This window comes from Medicago truncatula, chromosome 4 (genome assembly GCF_003473485.1).
Source record: "Medicago truncatula cultivar Jemalong A17 chromosome 4, MtrunA17r5.0-ANR, whole genome shotgun sequence".
In the NCBI taxonomy this organism is placed as follows: domain Eukaryota; kingdom Viridiplantae; phylum Streptophyta; class Magnoliopsida; order Fabales; family Fabaceae; genus Medicago; species Medicago truncatula.
Window position 1 is genome coordinate 47,538,751 of NC_053045.1, and position 18,470 is coordinate 47,557,220.

Below are 18,470 nucleotides of genomic sequence, written 5' to 3' on the forward strand. Positions count from 1 at the left end.
CTAGCTACAACGCTGCATAATAAGTAATAATCACTAGAAGCTTCTGCTTTGCTTATCGTATATGCACGCACATTGTTGTTCATTTAGAGAAATTTCTATATTTTTTTTTTTTAGTGGTCGGGGTTTGAACCTCGAACTTTACATATTTTATACATTGTTCAACCAACTGAGCTAAGCTCACGAGGACAAATTTCTATACCCTTTTAATTAGTAATTTCCATTTCTGTGAAGGCTTCTAAAATAATAATTAAGGGGTATTTGGTTCAAGTCTGAAGTTAAATAGGAGGTACATTAACATTCTCATATTGAAGCCATGAGCCATCTATCAGGATCCTAATCTCAAAATCTCATAAGTAAAAGGGTATATAAATGTGCTCTTTAAGAAAGAAAAGCTTCAGAACACCAACACAAAAACAAAGATAAAATAGCATCATATCAGATGTAAGTCTTTGCATGATGTTATACAATAGTAAACCATCTGCATCTGCATAAGATATAAAAACAATAGAATTATTAAATACAATCAAGAAAAAAATAGTTATTGTTCTTTTTTTTTTGACAAAAGTTATTATTCTTTTTATAAATCACATGCATAGTGAATTACAATGAACGATTCAATTAATAGAGTAGTTTCCTTAAAAAAAAATAGAGTTGTTATATTAAATTTTAAATTACTGGTTGAGAAATTAAAATATGATTTTTTTTTTCCCATAAGTTTATTCCACTAAAACTATAAAGGTAAATTATTTTTAAGTTGTTTTATAGTGTGAATGTGGGAAGAGATTTTATGGAAAGAGCTTGTGATTTTTTGAATTGTTTGAGAGAACTATCCCTTTTAATTATTTGGGGTTACATTATAAGAACTAATACGATTGTAAATAATATGACATTATTAACAATTTTTTTTTAACATTGGTGACTATTTCTCCTAACATATTACATAATTGGAGATTATTGTGAGTGTCCTCGTGAGTTCAGCTCGATTGATACAATGCGCATAATATATTGAAGGTTCGAGTTCAAACACTGACTACTAAAAAAATAAAAAAAAATAAAAAAATTAGTTAGTGTTCTCGTGAGTTCAGCTTGATTGATCCAATGCATAATATATCGAACTATAAGAAAAAAAAAGAGAGATTATTGTGAATAGTAGATTGCAGACAAAAATAACCGCTTGTATTATGATTTAGTAGGAAATAGACGGAAAAAGAGAAGAAGAAACGGAAGCGTCGGAAAGTAAGTAACGGTGGGGAGACGGAGCTGAACCTGACCCCTTGCGTGAGTGTTACAGTTAAGTTATCTAACTCGAAACTATCATCAATCTTATTTATAAACTCACAAAACCCCTTACGACGACACTTCATTCATCCATCCATGGTTGCGACGTAAACCATTCTCTCAAGCGGCGAGCGAGGCTTCTTGCTTTCACATCATGGCCTCCATCACCTCCGTCGAACTCAACTTTCTCATTTTTCGTTACCTCAACGAATCAGGTTTCGCTTTTACCTTTCTTAATTCTTATTTTTCTCTTTCTATTTTTGTCTCACATGTTAGGGTTTTCAATGTTTCATGAATTTTCAGTTTTCGTTAGGGTTAGTTATTGTTGAGAATTGGAGCTTTTTTACCTGCTAATTGATAAATGATCCTTCACGTTTTCCGATTTTTCTGGTTTAAGATGAATGATGTCGGAATTTGTTTTAGATCTGTTACTTTTAGTTAGATTTGGTGTTGAGACTTGATTTTTCGAAGGTATGAAATGTGTTGATAATGATAATGAGTTAATGTGTAGACTGGTTATGTTTTTGGGTGATTTTCGGTTTTTATCGAGCGAAATGCGATTAGATGAAAATTATGCACATCATGAGCTGGATTATTTAAAGTTCTTTGTTAGTTATTATGTTTTTATTGTAATTGATTATGTATTATGTATATGTCAGTTGAGAATTGTATTTGCAAAAGTGTAATAGAAGGTTAATGATAATTGTGCTGAATCACTGAATGACAACATGCAAGAATTAATTGTTGTCCGGAGATTGAGGAGTAGTTAAATAACTTAACTACCATGTCCGTCTTTAACGGATGGATGAGTCGAAAAGTCTTATTATGTTTTTTTTTTGTAATTGATTATGTATTAATGTATATGAGAGTTGAGAATTGTATTTGCAAAAGTGTAATAGAAGGTTAATGATGATTGTGCCGAATCACTGAATGACGACATGCAAGAATTAATTGTTGTCCGGAGATTTTTCGACTCATCCATCCGTTAAAGCCGGACATGGTAGTTTTAAGTTATTTAACTACTCAACGTATACATTCTTGCCTTTTGTCAGAACATTCTTTGTAGTATTTTGCTGCACTCGTAGTAGAAATATCAATTAAAAGGAAGTTTGATTACTCTTTTGAGCAATGGAACTGAGTGGCAAATTAGGAATCATGTTTCATAAGATTTATTGTTTGTTACGTATAAAATTTGTTGTATCTTAACCTAATAATGACTTGAGATTTAATGGGCGTGTGATGTGCATTTGTTTTTGTTATGGGTTTAAAATTTGTCGTGGCTTTACCTAATAATGACTTAAGATTTTATGTGTTTGTAATGTGATTTTTGAGTTTGTTATGGGTATAAAATTTGTCGTGTTTTTACCTAATTTGCCGCGTTTAGAATCGGTTTTGTCTTTACCTAACAACAACTTAAGATTTTGTGTTTGTAATGTGCGTTTTGATTTTGTTATGGGTATAAAATTTGTCCGTGTCTTTACCTAATTTGTCGTGTTTAGAATCGGTTTTTTATTTGAAAGGTCATTATTGATAACTTTTTTCGTCGACTGCCGTTTCTCACAACCATCTTCCTTCCTTTTTTGCCTTTATCACCTCAAATCGTTTTGGGTTTTGCTTTTGCATCAAATGCATCTTAAGAGAGTTAGTCTTTAACATGATATTGGAACTCCAGTGGCCAAATGGTTTTGCTTTTGCATCAAGTGCAAATGTATTGATTTATAACTGGATACTTGTGTTACATCACTACCGCAGGTTTCACACATTCTGCTTATACTTTTGGTAATGAAGCTTTTATTATACCAACAAATGTAATACAAAATTATAAATGAATTGTATAAGTGTTTACTTAAACACCCTAATTTTGGCCAGGAAAGTGCTACTGTTCACCGCCTTAATTACTTATATACATTATTATAAGATAAGATAAAATAATGGTACAATTCTAAATTGAAATTATTTTTAAAAAAATATATAGTTTAAAATAACAAACAGCATTTGACTAAAATAAATTATTTGAATCTTGAAAAATATTACCTCATCAGTTTATAGTATAAGATTCACTTTACAATTCTTTTTTATAAGATACTTCAAATATTTCTTTGTCTCTTAATATAAAATAGTATTATTTTTTTTCTAAACTTTCACATGCATTAATATTTTTTGTATTTACAATTAAAAAACATTAATTTATATTACTCTTTATATTATTAATAATTTTAGATAACTATGGTAAACTTACAGATTTTAAAAATTTACTGCTACAACTATTTTTATAGATTTATTTTTTGACAATAGAAAATCTATGGATGCTTAAGGCGTTGTTAATAGGCTTTGATGACATCCGGATTGAAAGTAAATTTCTTTAAAAGTTGTTTTATAGGTGTGAATGTGGGAAGGGACTTTAAGGAAGGCGCTTGTGATTTTTTGAATTGTTTAAGGGAACTATCCCTTTTAATTATTTGGGGTTACCTGTGGGGAGCAAATCCAAGGAAGCTATCAACTTAGGAGCCTTTGTTGGAAACTTTGAGCTTCAAATTGAATTCTAGGAGCAATAAGTATGAGAGTCTTGGTGGCTGAATTGCCCTCTTAAATTATGTGTGGAATTCAATTCCAAGATTGATGTGTCAACCACGAATCATTGGGGGATTAGGTCTTAGGGATGTAAAGGTGATGAATTTAAGTCTCTTAGCTAAATGGATACGGAAGTTGTTACCATGTGAAATTCACTTTGAAAAGAAGTTTTTGTCTCAAAGTATGGTCATATGGTGGGAGGGTTGTTTGAGAGGAGTGTGGATGAGTGGTCGGGGTTTGCACCGAGGTGGTGGAAGGATATAGTGGCAATTGAAGGTGTGGGAGAACTTTTTGAGTGGAGGTGAACTTACTTAATAATTTGATGGACTCGATTCGGGAGTGGAGGGATTCAGATTTGGAGGATGGGTGGTGGTGGATAACGGAGGAAAAAAAAGGTCTTCTCGATTAAGGGTGAAAGGTCCTTTCTGCCGATCAATGAAGAAGGTGTTTGAGGCAATTTGGAAGAGTCCGGCACCATCTAAGGTAGAGGGTTTTTCTTGAAAGCTATTACATAACCGTATCCCAACACAAGATAACCATACGAGGAGAAATTGTTTTCCTTTAGAGACAAACTTAAACTGTGAGTTTTGTGGGATGGTCGTGGAAACGCCATCTCATCTTTTCTTACATTGTCAAGTTGTGTCTGAGGTGTGGTTCAAGGTTTTGGGTTGGCTAGAAATAAATCGTATTACTCCCCCAAATTTGTTTGTCCATTTTGAATGTTGGAGTGGGGAGGTGAGACATAAGAAACTTCAAAAAGGTTGAAGGTCGATTTGACATGCAACACTTTGAATGATTTGGAAATCTAAAAATGATAAAATTTTCAATAATAGTACCAAGGAGATTGATGATATGATTGAAGAGATTAAGGTGCTATCTTGACAATGAAGTTTGTGTAGATTAAAGATTCTCTGTTGTCTATACCACGAATGTGGTGTTGGAACCCAAATGATTGTTTATCTATACTATATATATATAAAAAATAAGCTTAAAATACATGAGTTTGGGCTGACTTTTTTTTATTACCTATTTTACCCTTCATTTAAATTTAAACAATCACTATATTATTATGCCAACAAAAAACTAATTTAACTAACTCTAAAAGTTATGTCTAATGGTAAAAAGATAAAATATTGTACAAAAAGGTAAATACAAAAGCTTTTTTTGGTCGAAGTGTCTTTCTGTTTTGAACTGAGTCACGTCGGTCACATTTGTGGCAATACCATTTTTTTTTTGCTTTGTAGCAATAATAATAACATGTATTTGTAGTTGTAGAAAGAGATCATGTTTATCTCTTAATGAATATAAACAAATAGTCATTTTGATTCCGAATACGAAGTCACTAGTCGCAATAATCCTTTAATGTATCAAAATTTTAAATTAGTCTTTTTGATGTGTACTTCATGGATCAAAATTTCAAAATAATATTTTATTAGAACTGATATGATCATAAATTAATACATTTAGAAGCTGATATGATATTGATTAAGTATACCGAAATACTAATATGACAATATTAACGAAGAATTTTAATGTTGGTGACGATTTCTCCCAACATATTGCACAACTAGAGATTATTGTGAGCAGTAGATTAGAGACAAAAATAACCGCTTGTATTATGATTTGGGAAATAGACGAAAAAAGAAAACAAGAAACGGAAGCCTCGGAAAGTAACGGTGGGCAGACGGAACTGAACCTGACCCCTCTTGCGTGAGTGTTACAGTTAAGTTAAGTTATCTAACTCGAAACTATCATCAATCTTATTTATAAGCTCACAAAACCCCTTACGACGACACTTCATTCATTCATCCACCTCTTGCGTTCAAACAACACATGGTTGCGACGTAAACCATTCTCTCAAGCGGCGAGCGAGGCTTCTTGCTTTCATATCATGGCCTCCATCACTTCCGTCGAACTAAACTTTCTTATTTTTCGTTACCTCAACGAATCAGGTTCACCTTTTACCTTTCTTAATTCTTATTTTTCTCTTTTTTCTTTTGCGTTACATGTTAGGGTTTTCAATGTTTCACAATTTTTCAGTTTTCGTTGTTCAGAATTGGAGCTTTTTTACCTGCTAATTGATTTGATAAATGATACTTCACGTTTTCTGATTTTTCTGTTTAAAGCTGATGGATGATGGAATTTGTTTTAGATCTGTTACTTTTAGTTAGATTTGGTGTTGAGACTTGATTTTTGAAGGTATGAAATGTGATGATATTGATAATGAGTTAGATGCGTAGACTGGTTATGTTTTTGGTTGATTTTCGGTATTTTTCGCACAAATTGTCTTTAGTGGATAAAAATTATGTACATGATGAGCTTTCGTTGTTAATTATTATGTTTTTATTGTAATTGGTTATGTATTATGTATATGTAAGTTGGGAATTGTATTTGCAAAAGTGTAATAAAAGGTTAATGATGATTGTGTCGAATCACTGAATGATGACATGCAAGAATTTATTGTGGGCCGGAGACTAAGGAGTGGTTAAATAATTTAACTGCCATGTCCGGCTTTAACGGATGGATGAGTCGAAAAGTTTTATTATGTTTTTATTGTAATTGATTATGTATTAATGTATATGTGAGTTGAGAATTGTATTTGCAAAAGTGTAATAGAAGGTTAATGGTGATTGTGCCGAATCACTGAATGACGACATGCAAGAATTAATTGTGGTCCGGAGATTTTTCGATTCATCCATCTGTTAAAGCCGGACATGGTAGTTTTAAGTTATTTAACTACTCCACATATACATTCTTGCCTTTTGTCAGAACATTCCTTTGTAGTATTTTGCTGCACTCGTAGTAGAAATATCAATTAAAAGGAAGTTTGATTACTCTTTTGAGCAATGGAACCGAGTGGCAACTTAGGAATTGAGTGTTTGCTTGCTCATTTTTCATATACGTACTTGTTTGTCGTGTTTAGAATCATGTTTCATACGATGTATTGTTTGTTACGTACAAAATTTGTTGTATCTTAACCTAATAATGACTTGAGATTTAATGGGTATGTGATGTGCATTTGATTTTGTTATGGGTTTAAAATTTGTCGTGTCTTTACCTAATAATGACTTAAGATTTTATGTGTTTGTAACGTGCGTTTTGATTTTGTCATGGGTATAAAATTTGTCGTGTCTTTAGCTAATTTGCCGCGTTTAGAATCGGTTTTGTCTTTACCTAACAACAACTTAAGATTTTGTGTTTGTAACGTGCGTTTTGATTTTGTTATGGGTATAAAATTTGTCCGTGTCTTTACCTAATTTGTCGTGTTTAGAATCGGTTTTTTACATGAAAGGTCATTATTGATAACTTTTTTCGTCGACCGCCGTTTCTCACAACCATCTTCTTTCCTTTTTTGCCTTTCTCACCTCAAATCGTTTTGGGTTTTGCTTTTGCATCAAATGCATCTTAAGAGAGTTAGTCTTTAACATGATGTTGGAACTCCAGTGGCCAAATGGTTTTGCTTTTGCATCAAGTGCAAATGTGTTGATTTATAACTGGATACTTGTGTTACATCACTACCGCAGGTTTCACACATTCTGCTTATACTTTTGGTAATGAAGCTTCTATCAACAAATGCCCCATTGATGGAAACTTGGTACCGCCGGGTGCTCTTGTTACATTTGTTCAAAAGGGACTGCAGTACTTTGAGATGGAAGCCAATTTGAATAATGTTAGCATCCTCTGTTTTTCCATTCCTGATTTTTGTCAACATAATATTCATCCATTTGAGTAGATCTTTTTAGGCTTTCATATCCCTAGGTTTCATGTTGATTAATGTTTCTTTTAAGCCTGCCAGTGTGATGCAGACCTGGACGAAGATTTTTCATTGTTACAACCTTTGGATCTTATCACAAAAGATGTGCATGAACTTAGGCAAATTATTAGTGAAAGAAGGAAAAAACTACATAAGGAGAGAAGTAAAGAATTAGAGAAGGAGAATGAAGCTGAACGCGGACGAGCAAGAGACAAGGAAAGACATCATAGGGAGAAAGAATTTGAAAAGGATAGGGAGAAGGAGAGGGTAAAAATTGCTAAAGAGCGTGAACAGCAGCATGTAAGTAAGACTGACAAAGAAGTGGTCAGAGATCAAGACAAGGTTAGTGCAAAGCATGAAGTGAAGACTGACAAGGAAGTGGTCAGAGATCAAGACAAGGTCACTGTAAAACATGAAGTGAATGGAACAGTTCGAGGTAATCTGCTGTTTGTGAAAATAGTTTACATTACTTATATCACATATGTTCTTTGTAGTGTGTTGTGTTCAGCTGCATTTTCTAATCAGTAATCTGTGATAAATTTCAACATCATGTAATTATATTTTAGCTGTTATCCTTTATTTTCTATTCACCTTTACAGCATTACTTGTTTCTTTGAATGCTTTCCCCTTCTAAAATTTAAGACAAGTTTTCTTTGTTATCGTGGTTGGATTAGAAAGCTGGAATGGCTTAATAATGACTAAAATTTTCATCCCTTTATTCTATTTTGCTATCAAATCATATATATATATTTATTTATCTTTTTTTGGAGTAAAGCAATGAAATCATTTGTTGTAGTCGGTGCAAGTGTTTACACCACCGGACCTCTCTCCCCAAAATGCTGTTAGTGAGTATTCATTATATGCGGCGTACAAAAGTTAATACTAGGGATCTGTTTCAAACTTTGTATTAATATTTCTTCCTTTAAATATGGATGATTTTTTCATTTGCTTTGATAGGACCAGAACCCATGGACATATGTACGACATCAACATCTCAGCCACGTCAAATTCCTAGTTCAGATGTGATAATCTTGGAAGGCCATACTTCCGAGGTGAGGTGTATCTTTGATGCTCCTTTTGTTTGTACACTTCTTAAATTTACTTTCATCTATTGTTTATGCTCCAAAAGTCCCTGACAATTGTCCTGTTCCCCATCCTTTTAGGTGTGTGCTTGTGCATGGTGTCCTTCAGGATCTCTCCTTGCATCAGGGTAGGTATCTCTGAATTGTTTGCTTACAAATATGTATTGACAACGGACATGTGAATGTGATATGTATCTCTGTAACTTTAATGGTTGATGTGCATGATATTATTTTGCATCTTGGATTTCCAACAATGGTTTGCTTCCAATTTTGACCGACTTCCATCTTAATGGAGAGACAACGACTGCATTCAGTTTTTTTTCTTTTCTTCAAAATAGTTAAACCTGTTAGGAATAATTGTTTTTCATATTTAGTTTCTGAATTTTTTATTAGAAAATAAATTTAATTGTGTAATTTTTACCGAATGCTCAGTGTTTCTGGAAATAACTGCTTTCAAAGTGCAATAATTGTTTTTCATATTTAGTTTCTGAATTTTTTATTAGAAAATAAATTTAATTGTGTAATTTCATAGATACTGGCTTCATTTTGTAGTGGATTTTAGAACCTTTCAAGTGATTTAATGGAATCCAGTTACTCACAATTTGTTAGGATAATAATTCTACTAGAGGTAAAGATGTAATAGTTTATCATAGGATGAATAAAGGAAGCACAGCCAGTAAGAACTAATCTGTTAGAGGCTATTGGTTCCATATCAGTTAGGTTAGTAAGGAGTTAGTTTGTATGGTTGGCCTTCTTCCTTATAGATAAAGGGAATGAGCCAACAGTAGGATTATCTTTGGTGTTTCGACTGTTTCCTAGTTGTGACGGGATAACTTCCAGTGGAAGAGAATAGCTTCTCTTTTTCATATTAATAGAAGTACAGGGACGAATAACCTCCCTTTCTGCCCAGAATGTATCAGTGACCTTACGCATTTCTTCAATTTTTATTGGCATCAAACATCCATCCTTTACTGTTGTTGAAATAAATAGCTAAAAGGGGCCCTTTTTCTCTGTTCCCCATTTCCCCAATTTCTCACCTTGTAATTTATTTTTTGACCATTAGAGCTCATGTTTTTAAAAGCTATAGATACAAATTACATGTCAAGTGTGAACAAGTGCAAGAAAATAAGAGACCGGGGAGGAAAAGATACTCATAGTAATTTCTATGTAAACTGGTACTGCAAACTCGACCAAACAAATTAACATCAAACTACAATGTCCCCTAATACACTGGGGGGATCTAGGATCCAACTATCTAATTAACTGAAAGCTGTAATAACAATTTAGTAAAAGAATAATCAAAACACCTTGTTACTCTAAATTCCCTACCAAGAGACTTAACTGATCTGTTATAACAGATAATTGAGTCAGTTATACCTGTCACAGCAGGTAATTATACAATACATTAAGCTAGTCATGCTGCCTGGTTCCATGAGTATCAACTATATCAACATATTATTTTCTTTTTCTGAATAAATTTTGATTTTTTTTTTTCAAAACACTTGCAATAACAACAACCAAACTTTATCCTACTAGGTGAGATCAGCTACATGTGTCAAAATACGCCTTAAAGTTCTATCATAAATTACGTTTATAAAAAAGCATTGTCCTCTAAACCTTATGAGTTTTATGAATATTGTTTATAGCCAAACTATTGTCTTCTAAATCTTTCTTTTAACTTTTTCTTCCTTCGCCTCTTGCGATTGGACTGTCCTCTATCTAATCTACTCTTGTTACTGCTTAATCTCGATCTATTACTGCTTAATCTACAGACCTCCTCGACACATGCCCAAACCATCTAGTCGAGATTCAATTATATTTTCTGTAATAGATCGATCCTTCCTTATCCCTCTCTCATATGCTATCACTCTTAATCCTATCGTGTGTTTAGTATATCCACTTATCTAGGCAACATTCTCATATCTGACACATATGGTTATTCTTGTGTTAGCCTTTTACTAAACACTCAAGTTCAATGTAGTTTTTGTTCCTAAAGAATTTTAATTACCTCTTCTCCTGGAGTTGACACATTTTTTGGCAGATACATAATGAACTTGTGTAGGACCTAAGGCCTCAAATTTTAATATAAATAAAGATCTGAAGATGCATGTTTATGTCAGTCAACATGATGATTGTCTGTCATTAGGAATTCTGACTTAACTTTTCCTTGTTGTCTTATTTTATATGCTATGTAGGTTCTTTACTGTTGTATAACATCATGCAATGACTTACATTTTATATGATGCTATTTTATCTTTATTTTTTGTTGGTGTTCTGAAGCTTTTCTAAAGAATACATTTATGGTACCCTTTTAGTTTTGTGGTTTTGAGACTGGTATCTTGATAGATGGCTTCCTATAATAATCTTGTGCTCAACAATATCATCATTTCAATATTAAGGTCCGGGGATTCAACAGCTCGTATTTGGGCAATACCAGAAGGAAGGTGTAAGTCTGGTTCACAGAGTGTCCCTTTGGATGCATTGGTGTTGAGGCATGTTAGGGGCAACACAAATGAAAAGAGTAAAGACGTCACTTCAATTGATTGGAATGTGAGTTCAATTGATTGTTATTTTACTCTGTTACAAAGTCATGTGAAGTTGCATTACCTCACATCCATTTTTCTCACACCAAATTAATACGAAGAGGATATACTATAAACTTCTGTACCATACTTATTTATCATATAATAATATTTAGGGAAAAATCACACTCCCCTTCCTTGAGATGTACTGTATTTTATCTATTTTAATTTAAATGAACTTTTTAAAACTGGTGAATGATTATGTACGAGCCTTCCATGGTTGTTCTCTTCTGTTTTATTTTAACTTGTAAATAATTTGAATCTTCATTATTCATTTACGTACTTCAAAATATTATTATACCAGTCATTTTTACTAACTTGTTAGGTTTGAAAGGCTTTTTGGACGACTTAAAGTCTTGCCTTTTTAGCTTAATAGGCTTTTAAAAGTCTTGATCATGTATTTAATAAGTTTGGCTTGACCTAGGCTTGATGTAGACTAGGTTATACGACATGATTTATTTCCATTACCAGTAGGGACCTCTCATCCATCCAACAGTTAATTATATATATATATATATATATATATATATATATATATATATATATATATATATATATATATATATTATTTTTTCAGGAATCAATTTTGAATTTATATATTTTTATATCGACTACATAATTTGTAGTGGAATGGTTTGAGGTATGGGAAGGCCAGTGAGCATTAATTGGCCGAAAACCATCAAGTGAGATTTGGAGTTAAGTTGATCTAACTTCACATATGATCTATGAAAATCATTACAGCTTTGTTTGGCACATGTAGTTGGCCCCACAACCTGTTGGCAAAAATATCCAGTTATTGTTTCTCCGTCACTTTTTGCTTCTCAGTTGTTACTTAAATGTGAAAACCTGGTGTCCAATTTGTAGTTTACAATGAAAACATTTGATGATAACAGAAAATGTGGTTTGAAACTGAATATACTCTTAACAATCCAGAAACTTGAATTGAAGTTGAAAATTATTTTAAAATACTCAGTTTTTTTTTTTTTTTTCTGAATTTTTTTATGGTAAATATTACCCCCTTACTATAAGATTTGAAATTTGAGGTTATTATCTGTAGTATTTGATTATAATGTTTTATACCTTGAATTTACTTTGGTGTCCATTGTACAGGGGGAGGGGACTCTTCTTGCAACTGGTTCATATGATGGGCAAGCAAGAATTTGGACCACAAATGGTGGGCATTTTTATGTCCTTATATTTTACAATAGCATTTTTTTTTTGTGAGCAAATATTTTACGATAGTGTTTGAGGACTTATACGTGATTAGATAAACTCAAAGATGTATTTTCTTAATATTTGGTATAATACTTTTGTTTGCTATTATTTTAATGGGTTGGTAACTATGTTGCACGGACACTTCTGATTGAAGGTGTGTCCCGGTGTCCGACACGACACTGACACTTGTTTACACACCACAAGAGCTCAGCATCTCAGCACTAAGCATTGTGATAGTCCCATTTTGGTTTTAGAAAGTCAATTGTATCTGTGGGTTGTTCATCTAAGGAACTGTTAATCATATATAATGGCTTGCCGATGAAATCATTATTAGCTAAAAGGATGGCACACCTATTAAACTTATGTGTTGTTTTTAATTAAAAAAATAATTTAATGAATAGCAAACTGATGGGTAATGATATTATACACTTTGCTGAACCTTACATGTTTTATGATTGCCTGAATATGCATAGTTTAAGTGTATGACTTTCTCTCTGTCTTGTGAGAGTATTATTCTCCATGGGTATATTAGGGCCTATTTGATTTTAGCCAATTTTTTTCCTTTTTCATTTTCTATTGTTGTTTTGAATTATTGAAGTGACACTTTGTTTTCACTTTGCTTTTTTTTCTTTTTCTTTCAAAGATTTGTATAAGAAAGTGGGGAAACAACTATATTGCTTTCACAGTTTTTGTACAAATTTTTGTAAACATAAAGCAAAACTCAAACAAACTTACATTTTGGAAATTATTAGCAAAAACAAAAGGTTTTCTCAAAGCAAACAGGTTAATAGTATCTTGTTGCAGTCATCCTATTTGGTAAATCATTGTCCCTATTATTGTGTTTTTAAGCAGGCTCTTGCTACAATAGATTTTGATTCTAGGACTTAAACCTTCATCATTGTTTTGAATTTGATCATGTGGTGGTTATCTTTGACTAGGTGAATTGAAGACTACATTAAGCAAACACAAGGGACCAATATTCTCTCTGAAGTGGAACAAGAGATGCGATTATATACTGACTGGAAGCTGTGATCAAACTGCGATTGTTTGGGATGTGAAGGCAGAGGAATGCAAACAACAATTTGGATTTCATTCAGGTGAAAATTTTGAATGTATATTTTAATCGAGAATACTATAAAAGAATTCTTAGTGATGATTTTCTTAACCATATATATGAATGACTTTTTGATTGGGGCTTGATGTCTTGTTCAGGTCCAACACTTGATGTTGACTGGCGCACCAATACGTCTTTCGCCTCAAGTTCTACAGACAATATGATATATGTCTGCAAGATTGGTGAAAACCACCCTACACAAACTTTTGCTGGACACCAGGTTCATGCTTGAGACCTTATTTTGCAATACCACATTACACACTGCTACTTTTTATTCTTTAGAGGAGTTGGTCCCATACATTTTTGCAAAAAGTTAATAAAGGTTGGCAAGGTTTTCTATAGAGTAGTAGATAACCTTGGACCATGTCTTTCAAGACCGAGTCCAGGCTTCTTGAGATGCTCTACTATTTAGTTGGGTTTTTTTTATAAATGGCCAACACGAAATGAATTAATTTGATTGCGAATTCAGTTTGTAATTTCCTTTGATCTAGCAGAGTCCAACTTAACGAATTTGTAGGTTTTGTATTTTGTATCGTAGTTCACTGAGGTTGAGAAATTTGAACAGTTGAATAATCTAGAATGATCAACTTGTATTTCACGAGGTTGTGCAAAATATATATATAAAGAGAGAATAGTCAACATGAACATTTTAGTCTGTTGTATTTTCAGAAAGCATTAGTTTAGGATATTTCATGAAAATGCAATATTGATTGGACAAGTTTTACATGCCAATGACTTTTCTTTTCTGCATTTGCAGGGGGAAGTTAACTGTGTCAAATGGGATCCCACAGGCACATTGCTGGCATCCTGCTCCGATGATATCACAGCAAAGGTATTACTTAGTTTCTTACTAATTGATCTTATATCGATCAAACATATATATTTTTGGGTCTGGTCAGGCTTTTTGGAATCATACTTCATTTTAAACAATTATTTATTATTATCAAATAACTAAGAAATAATTTCTAAAATCACTGTTTCTATTGTGGGCATTTGATGTTTTTTGTTTGGGTTGGATGCATTGGTTGTAGATATGGAGTGTGAAGCAGGACAAGTATCTTCATGATTTTAGGGAGCATTCCAAGGTACCCCAAGTTTTGCTTGCATTTTTTCTGTGGTTGGATATCAATATAACTACACATTTTGTGTTGTTGGGTAAACTAAATGCTTTCTTCGTAGGAAATATATACCATCAGATGGAGCCCCACCGGTCCTGGTACAAATAATCCTAACAAAAAATTGCTGTTAGCTAGGTAAGTTAGTTACTGGTGAAATTATATTTGTTACTCTTGATTTCATGCATTTATTTATGGGAAATGCTAACAAGTGCCCTTGTTAAGAAGTCTAAAGAGGAAATTTGGTCGTGATAATTGTGTATTCTACACATTGAAACTTTAAAAAGTAACTCTTTTTTTACATAAACTTATCAATTATTTCCATCTTTGAATCCTTTATGACCCTTTATTTATATATACAAAACGACCAACAGCCAAAGTCTTTTCCAATGCATTTATTTATGCTTCGCCTGAAATATAGAACTATTGTTTTCTCTATTATTCTACCCCCGTGATCTTATATGGATGGGTCATGACTACAATTCTTCAGCTGAAATTGGTAATGCTGTGAGTTGCATTGCTGTGTTAACTGAACCGTTCAAAATGAAATGCTACCTTTGTCGTGTTGCTGGTTCCAATTGATTGTAATTGTCTGTCGTAGTTTTCTGCCATTAGGCTCTTTGGTTAACTGCCCCTCCATCATGTCAGTTCTTTTTAATTAAATTGTAATTATGTACCATATATTCTATTGTGTTCTTTTTAATTAAATTGTAATTATGTACCATATATTCTATTGTGTGACGAAGATGCGGTGATACTACTGTTCTTTAGTTTTTGATGGATACACTGGGAGAAGTCCCAGTGGAGATAGCATGTGGGTTAGACAGAGACTTAAAAGATTAGTGGAAAGGTAAGAAAGGAAAAGAAAATGAGTGACAGCATGCAAAACCGGAGACCGGTAAGATTAGAGTATCTATTGTGATGCTCAAAAGCGCTGTTTCCGGACGGGTTGCTCCCATTTTTTCCTCCTCTCGTTTTCTATCTCCAGTCGGTGATTGTGTACCCTAATTCTGAAAGGGTCTTTTTCTTTCTAATTATTTGTTTTATTCAAGGAGGCCCAGTTGCCAAATAATTCTAAAATCTTCATAATTATATGATGTTTGGAGTACCACATGTCATAAAGGAAGGACCTATCCTTAGGGATGGAAGTGAAAATCACTGCGATGGAGTACTTCTTGAAAGAGCTACCTACTAGCAACATTACATTACATGGGAGCACAGTTAACAAAAGAGGCTGCAGGGAAAGAGGCTTTTGCAGCCAGCAATCGATTTCCTGTACATTCTGATTCAGCCTTGAGACAAGGCTGAAATTCAAACAGATGCTAGTGATGTGATCCACTGAACTAGTCCCATAGGAAGAAACACTTGTGAAGAGTGAAAGGCCCAAAGATTTGTGTGTGGAGGTATAAGAAAAGAAAGGGGGAATGATACGGGTTGTTTAGGTTAGTTACTGCTAAGAGGGAGGGAATACATATGTAAAGGGGGCACTATGAAGGGAGGGGAATGTAGGGAAGAGAACTGTTTAGAACTAGTATTTTACAATTTTTTTTATCTGGGGTAGGGACTGTCAAATCTGAGGAGCTTAGCTTTGACACTGTAGGGAACCTTCTGTAATTGTTATATTTTTTAGTAAATAATTCTCATCTTCACTGATAAGAGATCATATTTTGGATCTCTATCAGTTTTCAACCTTTTGTGAAATATTTCCATCTTGAGAGTTTTATTTTCGTGAAGGTGCCTGCATGTTTTTTTTTCCTTCTCTTGTTTTGTTTGGGTATGGAAAAAAAAAATGTCTGTTTTCATGTTAACAACTACATTGTCATCTTTTTGTGCAGTGCCTCATTTGACTCAACTGTAAAACTATGGGATATCGAACTTGGGAAACTCATCCACAGCTTGAATGGACACAGGTACTATCTTCATAGCTTTGGTTTATTTGTATGAGCGTAGTTTAGTAACTTTGGGAAACTCGTCCACCTCTCAGCCTCTTTCTGCTTCAAAGTTGTAGACATTTGGAGGAGGCCGATCAACATGAAATCCTTAACCTTCACCGCAGTTTAATAAATTTTTTAGATCTATATGTGACACGTTCACTTGTAGGAAAATGCATAAATAGTGAAAGCAGGTCTGCTAGATTCTCTCCTTTTTGTCTGACATGTTTATTGTGTCTTACAGGCATCCTGTATACTCTGTTGCATTTAGTCCCAATGGTGAGTATATAGCCAGCGGGTCTCTTGACAAATCCTTGCACATATGGTCATTGAAGGAAGGGAAGATTATTAGAACATACAATGGCAGTGGAGGCATTTTTGAGGTCTGTTGGAATAAGGAGGGTGACAAGATCGCAGCATGTTTTGCCAATAATATAGTGTGTGTTTTGGATTTCAGAATGTGATTGTGGAAATGCCGTGTTGTCCTTGCTGGTACATCGGATTCTTTCATTTCTTTCCTTTAGGATAGATTGGTGGAATTGTATTTTGGTGGATAGGTTTCCCATTATAATTTTTAGCCATAACTTAATGTTCTTGGATACTGCTGAAGTTTGTTACCATTAGCGAAAAGTAATTTATAGGAGTGCATCCGTAAAAAGCAAAAATGTACAGATTTAGCTGTGGACAACATCCTGTGTAATTATCGCTTGACTTATGTAGTTTTTATTTAGTTGCCTTTTTCTGCATTTTCTTCCAATTTCTTCCATTACAAATGTTCCATGGAAAAGGGAATGGGATGGGATGAAGGGTTTTTTTAATTAATCATTTTGTCGGAGTCTTGGTCAGGTAGTATTCTAAAACAGCTCTATATATTAGCATCAATCTTAGTTTTAGGGGGAGTCCAACATTAACGGAGTAAAAATTAGCTTATTTTAAATCTTAGTTTATTTTATGTCATTATACTCATTTAGCCTCGAGGGTTGTATTTAAAATTGGTCTTGTACCTTATTTGAAATCAATCAAACATTTCAACAATTATCTTCTCGCTAAAACCTTAGAACTCTTACTCTCAAATATGTATAAGAATTTCTCCTTTGTATCGGATTCTATTCTACATCATTAGAATCCCTACATTTGAGACTTATATTTTATCTGTTCGTCCATAGAATCTATTTTTCCTGTCTCAATTGGTATCACGAGCCTTCGATCTTGTGCGATTATGGTTGCTAAATACAAACTACTAAAAACTTTGAGTGCCCTTGAGGGGAAGAAAAGATGGAAATGCGTTTATGTTTTTTATGCGATGAGCCTATTACTTTGGATCATTATTATAAAGAATATGTCTTGAGGGATATTGATGAAGCTGAAGTCGAAGCAGAAGGTGAGAAGGCGACAATCTCCAACTACATAGAGGTGGCCTTTCACCAAGCAACATTCAAGAACCACAAACTAAAAAACACAAGGAAGTTCGATGGATTCCTGAAGATTCATGCCAATCTTCCATTTGTATATTGCAAACCCTAACTTCAACACACATAGTTAATCATGAGAAACGCAAGGAGCTAACTTCATTGTTGTACCGAGTCAACTGCCTGAATCACCGACCTTCCCTCTCTAATTCAGCATCCTTTGACACCATCAACCCCAAAATTGATGTTGTCTCTAGCTTCTAATTATTCCTGCAAAGACAATCAATTCCACAAACATCTCCACTCCTCCCCGCTTCAAATTTTTTTTTTTGCTCATGATCCACTGATGTTCCATTATGGCGATACACAAAAATTGCAGGGTAAAGAAGAAATTGTGACATACTCAGTTTTTGAAATCA

General features: G+C 33.5%; 1 protein-coding gene across 3 annotated transcripts; it reads left to right on the forward strand.

Annotated features, from left to right (window-relative positions):
* The first annotated feature begins 1,159 nt into the window (after window positions 1–1,159).
* On the forward strand, window positions 1,160–17,388 carry LOC25493518 (WD40 repeat-containing protein HOS15). Of its 3 annotated transcripts, none has more exons than XM_013602028.3 (14): window positions 1,160–1,493; window positions 7,374–7,519; window positions 7,646–8,039; window positions 8,567–8,655; window positions 8,767–8,813; window positions 11,085–11,235; window positions 12,378–12,441; window positions 13,421–13,579; window positions 13,695–13,816; window positions 14,354–14,428; window positions 14,628–14,681; window positions 14,776–14,849; window positions 16,547–16,621; window positions 16,887–17,388. In XM_013602028.3, the coding sequence occupies exons 1-14, from the start codon at window positions 1,433–1,435 to the stop codon at window positions 17,104–17,106; spliced, it is 1,731 nt and encodes a 576-aa protein (XP_013457482.1). In that variant the 5' UTR covers window positions 1,160–1,432; the 3' UTR covers window positions 17,107–17,388. The 3 variants fall into 3 exon arrangements, with proteins under 3 accessions (XP_013457482.1, XP_013457483.1, XP_024637875.1); XM_013602029.3 differs by having other exon boundaries at window positions 1,162–1,493; window positions 8,561–8,655; XM_024782107.2 differs by lacking the exon at window positions 1,160–1,493 and adding an exon at window positions 5,599–5,801 and having other exon boundaries at window positions 8,561–8,655.
* The last annotated feature ends 1,082 nt before the right edge of the window (window positions 17,389–18,470 follow it).

Coding starts and splice junctions, on each gene's coding strand:
- LOC25493518 (XM_013602029.3), top strand. CDS start 1,433: ATGGCCTCCATCACCTCCGTCGAACTCAACTTTCTCATTTTTCGTTAC. Junction 8,040..8,560: donor AGTGAATGGAACAGTTCGAG/GTAATCTGCTGT, acceptor TTGCTTTGATAG/GACCAGAACCCATGGACATA. Junction 16,622..16,886: donor CACAGCTTGAATGGACACAG/GTACTATCTTCA, acceptor TGTGTCTTACAG/GCATCCTGTATACTCTGTTG.